Source organism: Stegostoma tigrinum, chromosome 35, assembly GCF_030684315.1.
Source record: "Stegostoma tigrinum isolate sSteTig4 chromosome 35, sSteTig4.hap1, whole genome shotgun sequence".
Classification (NCBI taxonomy): domain Eukaryota; kingdom Metazoa; phylum Chordata; class Chondrichthyes; order Orectolobiformes; family Stegostomatidae; genus Stegostoma; species Stegostoma tigrinum.
In genome coordinates, this window is record NC_081388.1 from 5,820,632 (window position 1) to 5,838,091 (window position 17,460).

General features: G+C 46.5%; 1 protein-coding gene across 2 annotated transcripts in view; it reads right to left on the reverse strand.

Moving 5' to 3' along the window:
- Positions 1-8,526: 8,526 nt before the first annotated feature.
- Positions 8,527-17,460, reverse strand: part of mcoln1a (mucolipin TRP cation channel 1a) — a 69,513-nt gene continuing 60,579 nt past the window's right edge. For both annotated transcript variants that reach the window (XM_059639864.1, XM_059639863.1), the window contains 3 exons: positions 16,600-16,806; positions 13,784-13,914; positions 8,527-12,659 (listed from right to left, as the gene is read on the reverse strand). In XM_059639864.1, the coding sequence (XP_059495847.1) occupies positions 12,623-12,659; positions 13,784-13,914; positions 16,600-16,806 (375 nt within the window). In that variant the 3' untranslated portion in view covers positions 8,527-12,622. The remainder of the gene's footprint in view (positions 12,660-13,783; positions 13,915-16,599; positions 16,807-17,460) is intronic.

Genomic DNA, 17,460 nt, shown 5'->3' on the forward strand with positions numbered 1-17,460 from the left:
GCTTGACCTCCAATGTAAACATGGCTCATTTGTCCCATGTACTGAGCCTGCCACACCTCTGTGCCTGCCTCATGTAAGGGGGACTACAGTTAGGCTTCCAGGAGCTCCAACAAACTCCAAATTTAAAACACTGGTGTACAGAACAGTGATCTCTCCGATATAGCTTGCTGCTGCCTGGTATTCCATTCGTCTCTCCCCAGAATCTCGACGGCATAGGACGCTGACATCCATTACAGCCATTCACATGTGCATTCGCATTTCACTGCATAGGAAAAGGGGACCTCTTTTCCCCATCACAACACACACACACACACACACACACACACACACACACACACACAAACCAAAATGCTGCCATGTTTGGAATGGGAAGGGTTGGGGCAGAATGTGAAAGCTGGGTTGAACTGGTTTGTATCAGAGATAATGCGAACTGCAGATGCTGGAGAATCCGAGATAACAAAGTGTGGAGCTGGATGAACACAGCAGGCCAAGCAGCATCTCAGGAGCACAAAAGCTGACGCTTCGGGCCTAGACCCTTCATCAGAAAAGGGGGATGGGGAGAGGGTTCTGAAAGCCCCTGAGGTTGGTCCGGATGGAGGAGGGTAACTTCTTCAGGTTAGGCATCCCTGGAAGAGGCTTCGCGTGAGGTTAAAATTGTGATCAGAGATAATAGGAACTGCAGGTGCTGGAGAATCCAAGATAACAATGCGTGGGGCTGGATGAACACAGCAGGCCAAGCATCTCAGGAGCACAAAAGCTGATGTTTCGGGCCTAGACCAGTCCAAGATGCTGCTTGGTCTGCTGTGTTCATCCAGCTTCACACTTTGTTATCTCATGAGCTGATTTGTGTGAAGTTAAAAAAAAAGAGTGAAGCTGCAGGGATGGAAGGATCAGATGAGGCCCCTAAAGGGAAAGGAGAAATAGGCCATTCAGGCCATCAAGTCCACTCCGCCATTCAATGGGATCATGGCTTGCTCTTACGGACCACAATCCGACTGGGGGGCTTAGAAGCAGCTTGTGGGGCGGTGCAAACAGCCTCTTTGTGTCTACCGTATCTGTCTGCCTCAAAAATAAAGCTCAAGGGGATCAGGGCCAGGTCATGGTAGAAAGTGATCAAGGCTGAATGGGGGGGCGGTGGGGGGAGCGGATTTGGGTGACCCTCCAGAGGTTGCCATCATCAGGACAGACAGTAACCAGGCAGACTCGAACCTGAAGTGACCATCCTGGCCTAGGAGATGAGCAGCTCGCAGGCAAGCCTGGGGGGCAGCAGCAGCAGAGTGAACTATCCAATCCCTGATCACCGGCACAAGCTGCATGTACCCCAACTGACTCAGCCCAACCAGTCACAGTGCCCAAGTTCCATTACGACGCCTCCCACAGTCAAACAGCTTGCCCACAGCCAGCGAATTGGGTCCCCAGGTGGGGTGTTACTAGAAAGAAGGTAGTGGCAGGAGGCAATGAGGTGGGAGGGCAGAGGGAAAGAGGGGTGAGAGGGGCAAGAGGGACAAAAGGATTGGGGGCGAGAGAGAGAGACTGTACAGGAGAAGGGGGAGAGGGAGAGAGAGGTTTGGCGGGGAACTTGAAGTGCAGGAGGAAGGCAGATAAAATCCAAAACAGAGGTTTCATGAGGTAAAGATGGGCAAAGAAAGCTCAGAATTGACATGACCAGCCGTGATCTCTTTGAAGGTGGGAGCTAACTCAATGGGCCAAATGGCCTGCTTCTGCCATTGCATTTAACGGGTTCTGGAGGGAGTCAGACACTCTCATCCAAATAGCTCTCATATTGAGCAGCACAATGAGGGGGTGGGACTGGTTCTAGCTTCTGTTTCAACACACACAGTATGTCCTGACCACACTGCTTCAAAAGTAGAGACATTCCTCCTCTCTCTCTCTCTCACTCCCTAGTTTATTGCTTCCTGTGACTTCAAAGCTGTGGAGCTTCACCACCACACCACCACCACCCCCCCACCCCCAACAGTGATCCCACTCCCTCCTACCTCCAAAAATATTATGACAGAGTGAAATCTACTCATTTGCTATTAGCACCGAAATGTAGGCTAACGCTTCACGGAAATGCATTCAAATCCCTCCCCAGCTGTACGTTCAATCAATAAAATCTGGAATTACAAGCTAGTCTCTTTGTTGTCAAAACCCAGCTGTTGTAAAAGCCCTGGTTAGTACATTAATGCCCCTTTTTAAAGGGAAGAGGATATCTGCCACCTTTGCCCTGTCAGTCTTTCCTTGTAACTCCAGATGTGCAGCAGTATGCCTTTTGAAATGGCCCTCAGGAAGCCGCACTGCTCAAGGGGCAACAGATACTGTTGTATCCAGTGAAAGAATAGCTCAGGCGACTCACAGAAAGCACACCAGTTAGGAACAGTACACAGCAGCACAAAGAATATTTGTTTCAGAGATAGTAGGAACTGCAGATGCTGGAGAATCTGAGATAGCACAAAGAGTATATCAACGGCTGCTTCAGCACCCCCCCCCCCCCACCTCACTGGGCCATGAACCACTCAGTCTAAGTTTTACTCTTTCCCTTCCCACAAACCCGTTTAAAATCCTCCTGACCTCGAACAAGCAGCTCCCATTTGAAATACCCGCAGCCTGTGTGCGAGCAGAAACAGGCTGACCTTTTTAAATCCTGTCTCGGATTCCCGTTGTTTCAGTCTGGCAGCCTGACAGAAGCTGCTCCCTTACTGAGAGGGTAAGCTGGCTTTTCCGAATTATGTTTGATACATTCGGGGATCTGCCATTGCAATGGAATTAAACAAAAGTGCATTCTTGCTGCTGAGAATATGCATGTCTGAAAAGCCACAAGATAAAAGTTAAATCTTTTGACAGCCTCTCTTACTTGTTTCTATCACAATGACCCGACATGATTTCTGCTGTCTTTTTAAAACAAACATATTGTTATTCTTAGTTTATAACCAAGTTGTCCCGCCTTTATAAAGGGCTTTGAAATAGATCTCATGCTGTAGCTCAACACCATCCAGGATGAAGCAGCCCATTGGTTACCCATTCCCACCACCACCAAGGCTCAGTAGCAGCAGTGTGCACTATCTACAAGACGCACTGCAGAACATCCACCAAAAATCCTCAGACAGCACCTTCCAAACCCACGACCACTTCCACCTAGGAGGACAAGGGCAGTAGATACATGGGAACACCACCACCTCCAGGCTCCACTCCAAGCCACTCCCCATCCTGACTTGGAAATATATCACCATGCCTGCACTGTCACTGGGGTCAAAATCATGGAATTGTCCCTCCCTAAGGGAATTGTGGATCAACCCACAGCAGGTGGACTGCAACAGTTCACCACCACCTTCTCAAGGGGCAACTAGGGAGGGGCAATAAATGCTGGGCCCAGCCAGCACTGCCTGAAGCCCATGAAAGAATGTTGTTTTTAAACAGACTCCAGTCATGGAGAATTGATCTTGGTGCTCTCTCTACAGCTGTTCGATTGTGTCTTGAGGAAGCAACAGGCCAGGAGGATAAAACAGGAAAGTGTGTGAACAATTCACACTAGCCAGACTCATACACTTCAAAATGAAGAGCCAGGAGCTCATTTCCAAGCATTTATTCATTTTCCAGGCCCGTCTGGCAGTTTGTCAGGAACATCTCTCCTCAGCATCTCGCCCCCTCAGCAAATGAATGACCGAGAGTAAAAATATGAGAAAGAGTGTGAACGAGAGTGAGCGAGAGAGAGAGTTGCAGTGAATGAGTGAAAGCAGGAAAAAGAGAGAGTCAACTGTGGGAGAGGATGGCCATCACACCAATCACTGATAATAAAACGTGAGGCTGAATGAACACAGCAGCCCAGCAGCATCTCAGGAGCACAAAAGCTGACGTTTTGGGCCTAGACCGTCTCTGATGAAGGGTCTAGGACCGAAACGTCAGCTTTTGTGCTCCTGAGATGCTGCTTGGCCTGCTGTGTTCATCCAGCTCCACACTTCATTATCTTGGATTCTCCAGCATCTGCATTATCACACCAATCACTGACAGTGTGATTGTAACAGGAACTCATCACCATTCCCCCCACAACAGACATTCATCCCAAAGACAGAGAGAGAGAGAGAGAGAGAGACGGAGAGACGGAGAATACCACCAGAGAGTCAGCAATCAGGAATCAAGTAATAACTTACAGCTGCTGCCATGGAATCCAGGCAGGCGAGAGAGTCAGGATAGTAAAACTCATTTCATCACATCAAAGGATTAAAGACAGCTCATGACACATAGATCACAACACTGCCTGCTGTTTTACAACTTCCTCAATTTCTTGACTAGGAGATTCCCCACTCCACTCCCCCACCCCTCACCAACCCCTACCCCGCTACAAAAATAGAGTAACTTCCACATCCGGTAGTTTTGTCAGAGTTGTCGATTCCACTACATTCCTGTAAAACCTGTTCAGTTCCCCGTGCAGGGAGATAGTCAGTGAAGGCTTGGAGGACGATGGCCCTGAGGAGGTTCTTGTGCTCGGGGTAACAATGGCCATCTCATTGTTTATTTGCAGTTTCTGTGTGAGGGGGTGAAGGTAGACTGGACTTTCTACATTTCGCCCCCATCCCCCACCTCCAGGAAGCAGATTTCTTTTTTCATTCACTGCAGGCCCATGCCTAATGCACCCCCCTCCACAATAACACTCAACACTGGATGCATCCTCCAGCCCCCTACTATACTCCCTGTACACCCACGGCTGTGTGGGTGAATGGCAAAAAAACACCATCTACAGTTCACTGATGGCACCACTGAGGTAGGATGGATATCTAACAAGTTACAGGAAGGAGATAGAGGGGTTTGGTGGCATGGTGCAATGACAATGTCTCTCTCTCAATGTCGGCAAAACTACATAGTTGATCATTAACTTCAGAAAGAGAGGAGAACATGCCCCCACCTACAGTGAAGCTGACATTGAGAATGGAAAGAATCAAGTTGCTAGGAGTGACGATAACTGACAATCTGTCGTGGACCACCCATGTAGACACAACAATCAAGTAGGTACAACACTGCCTCTTCTTCCTCCGGCAGCTCAGGAAATTTGGCATGTCCGTAAGGTCCCTCACCAACTTCTACTGTCTGGGTGCATAACGACCTGGTATGGCAACTGCATTGCTCAGGACTGTAAGAAGCCACAGATTGTGGTCTGCACAGGTCAAGCCATCACGGGAGCCAACCTCCCATCCACGGACTCCATTTGTACAGCTTGTTGCCGTGGAGAAGCTGCCAATATCATCAAAGACCCATCGCACCCCAGTAATGCTCTCCTACAACCTCTTCCATCAGCACAAGTTACAGAAGCTTGAACACATGCACCAACAGATTCAAGAGCAGCTTCTTCCTTGTATTTATTAGACAGATGAACGGATTAATTTCAAACAACACTCATCTTGTTAATGGTGATCTTGCATCTCGCACGTCCTGTGCAATTCTAACCTGTACGCCTCACTCTAAACACCCTATGATCTGTATGCCTTTACTTACTAATATCTGCCTGTACTGCTCGCAAGCAATGCTTTTCACTGTACTCAGGTACATGTGACTATAATAAAATCAAATCAAATCGGGGTTATCCAGAGCAAGCTGTGATATCTTCTGTAGTAAAATAGCTGAGTGACTTGCACTGATTCAGCTCCTTTGCCACAGTAGAACATCCTGTGGTGCTTCATACCAAGGTAGATACAAGGGTCAATGATCAAAGGCTTAGTTAAAGGCGTACCTTATGAAAGGAGCACAGCAAAGGGAAGAGGATGAGCATTTTAAAACAGAGCCATTGCGAGTTAGCGAACACTGGGGTCACAGATAGAGGTCTGGTGAGGATCGGGACAGGTTTAGCGGTTTCGCACAAGCTCACATTTTTGGATATCAGCCAGGAGAGGGTGGCGATAGCTAAAGACACACTGGAGGGATTCTGCAGTAGCAGCTGTGCTCACACAGGGGGTCAGGCAGGTGCAGACAGCGTTGGCAAGGCAAGGAATTTCGCAGTCAGAAATCCAACTTGAACACAGTGATGGCAAACAGTCCAATTCAGCTTGAAGGTGGGACCAGGAAGGGAAATGGACTTGGAGGCTAGGGAACTCGGCCCCAAGTCAAAGGGGAGAGCTTTTAAGATTTCTTTCTTTTAAAAGCAAAAGGAGGTTCCTGTTAATCAGAGGATGGCATTAGCACAGGAGACAACCACCGGGCCCGTGGGTAAGTGGGCCCATTCTCAGTAAGAGCTATTTGAATCTTTATTCCAACCTTTTCGACAGCAGCCCTGCTAATGTTCTGTCCAACTCCCCACTGGAAGCCACAGTTAAACCTGCTCACACAGCCCACTCAAGGCAATATTTTCTAGATCCTAACCACTCACTGTTACATTGTTTCTCATGTAGCTATTGCTTCCTTCACTACTTTTGTTTTAAATTTGTTCTTGTGATGTCCGTGTCACTGGTAGGGCCAGCTTTAATTGCCCACCCCACATGCCCTTGAGAAGGTGACAGAGCCTGTGGCCTGTAGCCCTCCACCCTTCCAAAAAAAAAATAATGGGAAGAGTTTTTCTTCCATTTATTTTATCCAGACCCTTCATGATTTTGAACCTCTCCACCCAATTTCCTCCTAACCTACACTTCTCCAAGTAAAATGGGCCCAGCTTCATTAGAACTGCACCCCCCAGCCCATGGCTTAATTCAGCACTTCAGCCCATCAAGTCCACACCAATCCTCCGAATAACATCCCACCAGACCCTACCCTGTCTCTGTAACCCTGCATTTCCCATGGCCAATCCACCTAACCCACACATACTTGGACTCAGATTTGGTAGATTCGCCAACCTACCCACTTGAATCACGTTCCTCATGCCTGGAAACAGTCTTGAAAATATTTTCTGCACCCTTGTCCGCTCCACACTCCCCTCCAACCCCACCACACCCGGCACCTTCCCCTGCAACCGCAGGAAGTGCTACACTTACCATCTCCCTCACCCCCTACCCAGGCCCCAAGATGACTTTGCGTATTAAGCAGATGTTCATCTGCCAACGTGGTGTACTTCATCCACTGTACCCGGTGTGGCTTCCTCTACATTGGGGAAACCAAGCAGAGGATTGGGGACCGCTTTGCAGAACACCTTCGCTCAGTTCGCAATAAACAAATACACCTCCCAGTCGCGAACCATTTCAACTCTCCCTCCCATTCTTTAGACGACATGTCCATCATGGGCCTCCTGCAGTGCCACAATGATGCCACCCGAAGGTTGCAGGAATAGCAACTCATATTCCATTTGGGAACCCTACAGCCCAATGGTGTCAATGTGGACTTCACAAGCTTCAAAATCTCCCCTTCCCCCACTGCATCCCAAAACCAGCCCAGCTCATCTCCTCCCCCCACTGCATCCCAAAGCCAGCCCAGGTCATCCCCGCCTCCCTAACCTGTTCTTCCTCTCACCTATCCCCTCCTCTCACCTCAAGCCGCACCTCCATTTCCCATCTACGAACCTCATCCCGCTTCCTTGACTTGTCCGTCCTCCCCGGACTGACCTATCCCCTCCCCACTTATCTTTTCCTCTATCGATCTATCTTTGGTACGCCTACCCCCCCCCTCTCTATTTATTCCAGAACCCTCACCCCATCCCCCTTTTCTGAAGAAGGGTCTAGGCCCGAAACGTCAACTTTTGTGCTCCCGAGATGCTGCTTGGCCTGATGTGTTCATCCAGCTTCACACTCTGTTATCTTGGATTCTCCAGCATCTGCAGTTCCCATTATCTCAGTTAACTGATTCAGTTCAAACCAAAAGATTGACAGTTAACAGTTCTTGCCGTATTGTCATAGTCCAACCAATCAGCTTTGTCATTTCATTGCTAAAATTGACTTTCTTGAGCTTCAGTCCTGACGCAAAAAGTCACGTCTCTTTTTTAGCAATGTTTTTATATAAAACTGCTAAAGCAGTGGCCATGCACACAGACCTTTGTGATGGTAATTTAGTAAAAACAGTGGAAACCATTTCATGCCATAATTAAGCGACCAAGAATGATTTTTAAAAAAATTTAATATGCTCAGCAGGGACAAGGCTGAAAATAAAACAGGCAGATCAAAAAGGGAGAAAATATTAATACAAATATTGGTAGCTTATAGGCTAGTTCACTAAAAGTTAAGGGAAGACAAAGGATTGTTGATATTTAACCTTCAGAGAAATGCATGTTGTAACACACACAAATTAAGACTTGCAAATAGGCATTCACCCAAAGTGTTCAGAGCCCATGTCCCTCTTATTGCAGGGAATGAATTGCAGTCTTTCATTAACAGATCATAAACGCGCCTACTCATTTTTATCTGTTATTAAAAACAAACTAATTTAGTGGTTTACCAGCACATCTCATCACACAAGAATTTTTTTTTATCGTACTGAGATTACATCATTTATGCTCGAAATTCTGTGGTTAAAAAGAAACACACTCCTGGTCACTGTGGGCACAAGGTCACAATGAGGGGTTTACAGACAACAACGAGTCAGAGAAAAGATCTAGAATAAAAGGTCACACATGACAAGTACATTAGATTAAATTTATTATTGTGCGTATTGGAAACAGCTTAAAATAGGAAATTGTACACAGGTTGTTATATTACCTCAGAAAGGACAACTCGAGTTCTGGGCAACACAGGAAAATGTGCTGTCAACAAAATGGCCCACATCATCAAGGCAAAAACAATATAACTGCGTACGCTAACAGTCTAAAACAACAATGGTACAAACAGTGGAGCGAACCCTGTTTTAGTGAAGTATAAAACCCTCAACACATGGATCCCAATTTACACAATTTACTGTGCTTCCACATACAGAGCTAGACATGGTGTAAACTCCTGCACAATACAGGATAACACACAGGTCTGTCAGTATATGAGTAGTTCAGGTATAGACCTGAATATCCGAGGTGCCAGGGTGGGGAGCAGACTTTATTTCACAACTGAACTCCACAGTACATTAGAAGCAGACTGCTTCTACAGTACAAGGAGGTTAGTCCAATGTCACCTTGTCCTCTCTTCCTCTCAGCAAGCCCTGTTGTGCACTGCTGATGCCCTCAGTTTTTAACATAGATCTTCTTTCTCCCCCACTGTCTGAAGGAATTAATTCCGATAGCAGCCTCGGGCGAGTATCTCAGGGAGGTCACGCTGGCCAGATATCACCAGAATCTGACAGTGTCATGCTGGTGTTTAGTGCATAATACCCAACGAACCCTCAACCTAGACACAGACCATAGCCTTCCTTTGGCCCCTCAGCTCCTAAACACTGCCCCACTGCATTCTTCCTCTAAAAACGAAGCAGCGAGCAACCAGAGTCGACGCACCACAAGTCACAGCTGTTAACCACATCTCAAGTCAGATGCTGAATTAGTGAAATCATAACAAGTCTGTTATGAAACTCCAGTTGTAGTGAAGTTGACAGCCATTTCCACTGAAGAACGGAAAAATCCACAATAAGGTAAAGTTCCAGATGATAACTGTGGGTTTGCTGCATGTTGTCTGAATGTGTCAACTGACTGGAGTGGAATTAGAGTGCAAAATCACAGCAGAACAACTCGCAATTATATCTTGAATAAGTGTGTTTGAAAACAATTTATTAACACTTTTGAAACCAGACTGCTTTACTATCGTTTACCAGACCACTCTTTAATATTTGAGGATGGAATGTGTAGCGGCGGAAAGAGACAAGGAACATTGCACTGGGGTGGTCTGTGCTAACAGAGATGGCACCAGAAAGATGCCAGTTCTTGTGAGCGGAAAGTGTAGGAAGCCATGTGGATTTGCAACCATTAATAACCAAGCAGCACAGGGCTAGTAAAACCCCCTCCAGCAACAGAGGCGTGGATCAGGGAAACATATCAACACAAGTAAAGGAAGGTTATTGCCCTGAAAAGTCCAATCAATACTCATGTACACCACCCACCCACCTCCTCCTCTCAGTGAAACAGCAAAGGCCTTGGAGAGGGTCTGCGATTTCACACAGCAGCACAAGGGAACAGACGGGCCCCGTCTGACTGCGTCACACTTACCTGAAGACAGCACACACTGAGCCCAAAGTATTTAGTGAGCTTTTCCAGGGCCTAATTCTCAATGCTGTTCGATCCCTTTTACTGTACAATGCACGGCACATACACTGCATCATTGCATTACTGCGTTTCTTTGGACAGAGTGCACTTGCAGGCAAATCAGGTTATACAGGGGCTTCCTGGCACACTCAAAACTCCACTCAAGGCAAAAAGAAAGATCGGTGGGCAGGCTAACTGCAGTTCAAGTTCTCACAATTGTAACATACTTCCACTTTGTATGGCGTAGCCTGAAAAAGGAACCAAAATCAAAATCAGGGCAGCACTTATACACTTAATGGTAAGATCCTGGAGGCTGCTGCTGAACAAGGAGACCTTGAGGTGAAGGTCCATAGCTCCTTGAAAGTGGAGCCGCAGGTAGGCAGGTGGCATTTGGTACCCTTGCCTTTATTGGTCAGTGCATCGAATATAGCGTTGGGACATGGTGTTGCAGCTGCACAGGACATTGGTTAGGCCACTTGTGGAATACTGCATGCAGTTCTGTTCTCCCTGCTGATAGGAAGAACGTTGTGAAACTTGAAAGAGTTCAGTGAAGCCAAGGTTGGAGGGTTTAAGCTATAGGGACAGACTAAATAGGCTGGGGCTATTTTACCTGGAGCGTCAGAGGCTGAGGGGTGACCTTATAGAGATTTATAAAATTACGAGGGGATGGAGAGGTTAAATAGACAAAGTCTTTTTCGCTGGGCCGGTTTAAAAACTAGAGAGCACAGGTTTAAGGTGCAAAGAGAAAGATTTAAAACGGACCTAAGGGGCAACATTTTCACTCAGAGGGTGGTGTGTGCACGGAATGAGCTGCCAGAAGTGGAGGAGGCTGCTACAATTGCAACATTTAAAAGACATCTGGATGGGTACCTGAATAGGAAGGTTTGAGGGGGATATGGGACTACATTTATCTAGGAATCTAGTTGGCATGGATGAGGTGGACCAAAGGGTCTGTTTCCGTGCTGTACAGATCTATGACTATTTTAACTTGTCCTTTTCCTAAAAGGAAATTTAGACCTCAATTTTTCAGTCTCTTAGCTCTAGCAGCTCATTTGCAGGTGGTGATCCCACTTGTATCAGAGCTTCGATTTGGACATGATTTTGTACACAGGGACTCCTTGTCTCAATAGAGGCAGCGGAAATTCATTGTATTAGTGCCACGAGATTTAATGGCCTTGAATTAAGACAAACTGGGTGAGGATGTGGGCAAGTGCTGTGTGAATACACTCTGTAGCACCTCAATAAATGTTATCTTTTCTGTGGAAACATATCACAACACAAATCTCAGTCAGAACAGAGATGATTGGACAGACTGCCCTTCAATCACGTCCATACAGCCACAGCAACTCATTGGTTTTTACACATAATTTGCTTTACACAACTAACCTCCTCTCTGGGCAGGAAAGAATTTACCCTCCCTTTGGTTACAGCCATCACCAGAAAGCGCTATTTTAAAAAAAATAGATTCTGCAGACTATTAGCTGTAGCGCACAGCTTAAACAGATTCTGTAAACAGACTGTTTACTGTACAACATGCATTCCCTGCTGCTAGGCCTGCCCTCAGTCCATCGCCACCTCCAGATCATTGGGCTAGGCCAGTGACTATAGCTCACAGAGGGCAGAAAACGGACTTGCAAAGTGACCTGTTTACAATGCAGAAACAGTCCCCTGAACAACAGGACTTTCCAGATGACGACTGGACTTGTAGGAAAACAAGTAACAAAAACCTAGATAGCCAACAAAAATTGGACATAATACATTCAGCCCTGACAATGAAGGGTACACTGGCCTCAGATTTATACAATGCACTTTTACCAGCATGATAGCAAGACTAAAAGGATTAAGTTGAATATACAGGTCCAGAGACAGAAGATTAAGCATGGTGCAATCAGAGTCTTTAAGATTACAGAAGTACCATGTAAACAGAAGTTGATGGATTGATCACCCAGGAATCCAAGTGAATCATGGGACAGGTTCACAATGAGGAAAGGCCAACAGACTGATTATTTTTGGGATTAGAGCAACACTGTTGACTACATGGCTTCTGTTTACCAACACATTAATCCAGTTCATTGAGGTGGCTGGAAGGAGGAAAAGATTATTGTCAGAGAAGGACGAGTCGGGGAAGGAAAGGATTTAGCAGAGAATGCTTTTCAACACGTCGGATAATGATTCAAGCTTCCAGCAATAGCCATCTGGTCAAGTCTATGTCATTTCCTATCCAGCCAGTGGAATATGAGGAAGAGAAAGATTTCAACGCCAAGTCATTGAATTAATTAAATAACATGGATTGTCTTACAGTAATGCTCCCTTTGTATGTTAAATTAAAACCTCTAAGTGAAAATATTCTTCCTTACAATAAACGTGCCAGCCAGCCACTCATTTCATCAATTAAATGGAGGAAGGGATTTCCATCTGAGTGTTCCTTTGAGCTAACAATGGGAAGAGCCTTTGCTGATCTAGCCATTTCACTGGAAGGTTTCGGTTGCTGTTTGCTGCACATGGCCAGCTGGAATCACCGCACAAGGTCCCAGCAGCACCTTGGAGCAGATGCTGTAGTTAGTTCACCAGCAGGGTGTCCTCGTAAGTCGTCATCCTGTGGGAAGGGAGTGAAGATAAGCATGCTTTCAAACAAAAGATTCTCTCACAAAAGACAGCTCCCAAAGTCACAGAACAATTTGTCACCATTCCCAATCATTCTGGGATCAACACTGATCCAAATTGCAGCCTGGAATTCCCTCCCCCAGGGCACTGCGTGTCAACGCAGAGCACATGGGCTGCAGCTGCTCAAGGAGGCAGCTTATCACCACCTTCTCAGGGGCAAGTAGGGATGGGCAATAAATGCTGGGCCAGACAGTGACACCCACATCCCATGAATGAATAAAAATAGCTCCCAACCCCACTGATCTGATGATTATAAATCTTGGTCAGCGCTTGAATGGCAGACTGATTGGGAATACCGGCCTCAGTAAACTTTATGACTCTTTAGTGATCAGAGGCAGACAGAGATATAAGAAAGATCATATGGTTGATCTTGTTACTGTAAGTACTCTTTAGAAGTGTTCTCACTAACTGGCCTACCTTGCAATCAACCATTCATAATGCCATGAATGGGCACTGGTTGAGGCACATTGGTACTCAGATTGTCTTTGATTCTCTGATTAATGCCGTTTGAAAACAGGCTGCTACCCATTCTGTAAGCTTCAGTCTGGTATTCATTGTGTCATGGGGAAGGGGACATCCCTTGGAGGTGGAGGGGGTTACCTTGCAAGGTTCAAAAGATTAAATTATGAGCACAGATTAAACAAAGTAAACTTGCATTCCTCAGAGTACAGAGAAACAACAGCTTATGTTGTGGTGTTAAAAGGTGATTAACAACATTGCAGGGTAGCACCAAATGAACAGGCCAAACAGGATCGAGGGCCTGAATGACCTGATTATGCTCCTATCCTGGACCAGGGGATGTCATGAGGAAAATTTCAAACAGAAAATTGCTGGAGAAATTTAGGTCCTGGCAGCATCTGCGGAGGCAAAATAAGTCTCTAGCAATTCCTTTGTTTTAGCTGTGACAAATTAACCATTTGCAGACTCCTACTTGGGGGTTTGAGCCCTCACTGGCCCACTTGTCGTCCTCCCAGACTGGGGATGCAGTGAGGATCAGAGGGAGGCCTACACAGAGCAGCTGAACAGACACTACTCTCTCACCGTCTCCAATGTTACCTGTCACAGCAGCAGAAAAAGGAGCAGACCGAACTCTCCACCTCCCGGAATTTGCCAGAACTTGGAGCGTCTGTGCACTCAGCGATGAATTCACGTAGTTCCAGGGGATGGACCCCACTGATCCCATGGTGCTGCAAGAAAAAAATAACACAGTCAACAGAGGAGACAGTAACACCAGGCACACTGGAATTACCAGCAGTACCCTGATCCAATATTTCCCCCTCAATCAACATCATATAACAGGTATCACATGGTTGCAAACAGGGTCTCGCTGGTTTTACATGTTAGTGCTTGCGGATGTGCTGACACCGGCTTCACATCAGTCAGTGATTGCGCTCACTGTAACAACACCTTCATAGGGCTAGAGTACAGAGCCTACCCACATCAGGGCCCCCTGTACCCCACCATACAGTAGCACACTGTGCACAGCCGTATTGCTATCCACAGGCTAAGGGGCAATCCAGCCAAGGGGGATTGCCTAGCAGTACAGCCAGGCCCTGAAACTTTGACCGTACATGGGAAAGTGGAAAGGGGCGTGTAGATCACGTTCTGGATGTGAGTTTGCTCGCTGAGCTGGAAGGTTCGTTTTCAGACGTTTCGTCACCATTCTAGGTAACATCATCAGTGAGCCTCCGACGAAGCGCTGGTGTTATGTCCCGCTTTCTATTTATCTGTTTAGGTTTCCTTGGGTTGGTGATGTCATTTCCTGTGTTGGTGATGTCATTTCTTGTTCTTTTTCTCAGAGGGTGGTAGATGGGCTCCAAATCAATGTGTTTGTTGATGGAGTTCCGGTTGGAATGCCATGCTTCTAGGAATTCTCGTGCGTGTCTCTGTTTGGCTTGTCCTAGGATCGATGTGTTGTCCCAATCAAAGTGGTGTCCTTCCTCATCTGTATGTAAGGATACTCATGATAGTGGGTCATGTCGTTTTGTGGCTAGTTGATGTTCATGTATCCTGGTGGCCAGCTTTTTGCCTGTTTGTCCAATGTAGGGTTTGTCACAGTTCTTGCAAGGTATTTTGTAGATGACGTTCGTTTTATTTGTTGTCTGTATAGGGTCTTTTAAGTTCATTAGCTGCTGTTTTAGTGTGTTGGTGGGTTTGTGGGCTACCCTGATGCCAAGAGGTCCGAGTAGTCTGGCAGTCATTTCGGAAATGTCTTTGATGTAGGGGAGCGTGGTTATGGTTTCTGGGCCTGTTTTGTCTGTTTGTTTGGGTTTGTTGCTGAGAAATCAGCAGACTGTGTTCATAGGATAACGATTCTTTTTGAATACGCTGTATAGGTGATTTTCTTGTGCTCTTCGTAGTTCCTCTGTGCTGCAGTGTATAGTGGCTCGTTGGAATAATGTTCTAATGCAGCTTCGTTTGTGGGTGTTGGGATGGTTGCTCCTGTAGTTCAGTATTTGGTCCGCCGATTTCTTAGCAACAAACCCAAACAAACAGACAAAATGGGCTCAGAAACCATAACCACTCTCCCCTACATCAAAGGCACTTCCGAAATGACTGCCAGACTACTCGGACCTCTTGGCATCAGGGTAGCCCACAAACCCACCAACACACTATAACAGCAGCTAATGAACTTAAAAGACCCTATACAGACAACAAATAAAACGAACGTCATCTACAAAGTACCTTGCAAGAACTGTGACAAACACTACATTGGACAAACAGGCAGAAAGCTAGCCACCAGGATACATGAACATCAACTAGCCACAAAACGACATGACCCACTATCACTCGTATCCTTACATACAGATGAGGAAGGACACCACTTTGATTGGGACAACACATCGATCCTAGGACAAGCCAAACAGAGACACGCACGAGAATTCCTAGAAGCATGGCATTCCAACCGGAACTCCATCAACAAACACATTGATTTGGAGCCAATCTACCATCCCCTGAGAAAAAGAACAGGAAATTACATCACCAACCCAAGGAAACCTAAACAGATAAATACAAAGCGGGACTTAACACCAGCGCTTTGGAGGCTCACTGATGTTACCTGGAATGGTGACGAAACGTCTGAAAACTAACCTTCCAGCTCAGCGAGCAAACTCACATCCAGAACCTCAACCTGAGCTACAAATCTTCTCAAAACTCGTGTAGATCACGTCTTCAATTACAAAAGCACTCCGAGGTAATCAAACACAGCTGCCAGGGCGCACACGGCCAGATTACACAACGTTGCAGCAGCGTAAAGGATGGTGGTGATCAGGGTTTTCAGCAATTTCTTTGCTCTCCTGTCAAAAACAACCCAAAATCCTCCCTGACCCAGGGTGGACTGCTGGAGATACTGTCACATTACAAACCACTGCAAAATGACACTTTACTGGGAGATGAGAAGCCTGTTTGTTTTTGCTGTTTCCAATAGCCTGAGTCCCAGCACACTGGAGATCCCTTCAGAGCATTGGTGGTTTTTACTTGTACACAGAAAATCTCCGCCAGGTGTGTGTATCCCAGTAAAGGTGCGTGTTGGCATAAACGCAATTACCCAGTTTAACACTGTTACCCTTTATAGTGGCTGTGATTCCGTCCCTTCCTGCACCTCACCCACAGCACTGCAAGATGGGGTGTAATGCATTTTAATACAAGAATACATAATTTACAACGTAAAAAGTTATATTTAAATCAAAACTGACATTCATCGCAGAGACAGTCCATTCAATCCAAATAGCTCCCTCTCCATGTTTATCCTCACCCCACTGACAAATCCTTCCGTTTCTACTGCTCATTGTAGTTTACGAACCTCCATTAAAGGCATCTAAATTATTACAATGGAAATGCAACAATCTACAGGCAGTCCAGTTACTACGAACCTTTACGGCTTCATAGGAGCCAGTGATGAGGGCAATGAAGAGGCTGAGGACCATGTAGATGAAGAGACTGATGAAGGTGTATAGGTACAATTGGCTGAACAGCCACACCAGCGTACTTTTCTGTCGCATTTGAGAGAATGTTACAAACATGTCATCCCCATTGATGAGCGAGAACAAACATTCCGAGACCATAGACAGCGTCCGAAACTGCAAAACAGACATGAGAAACGTTGGTGCAGTTTCAGCATGGCACTCCAACGTCAGCACAGCTTGGACAGAAATGTATCTCACTGGGAGGGGCCCAAACACTCACCGAGACAAACCCACCCCATTTTGTTTAAAGCCTGGCTCAATGGAAGCAGCTGAAGATAACAAACATTGAATGAACAACATTTGTTGAGCAGCTTAACAGAAAAAGCAGACAGACTGGAAGGGGCAGTTATGGGAAGCAGGCGGTGGGACAAGAGAGGGGGTTTGAAGCTGAGGACAGCCAGGGAATGGATGGAAGGGGTGAGGCGGAGCAATAAGGATTTGGAGGGGGAAGCTCTGGAGTTATAGCACCCGAGAATCTAAGGAGTGAAGTCAGAAAGAGATGGAACTCAAGGATAATCCAAGATAATAAAATGTGAGGCTGGATGAACACAGCAGGCCCAGCAGCATCTCAGGAGCACAAAAGCTGACGTTTCGGGCCTAGACCCTTCATCAGAGAGGGGGATGGGGTGAGGGTTCTGGAATAAATAGGGAGAGTGGGGGAGGCGGACCGAAGATGGAGAGAAAAGAAGATAGGTGTAGAGGAGAGTATAGGTGGGGAGGTAGGGAGGGGATAGGTCAGTCCAGGGAAGACGGACAGGTCTAGGAGGT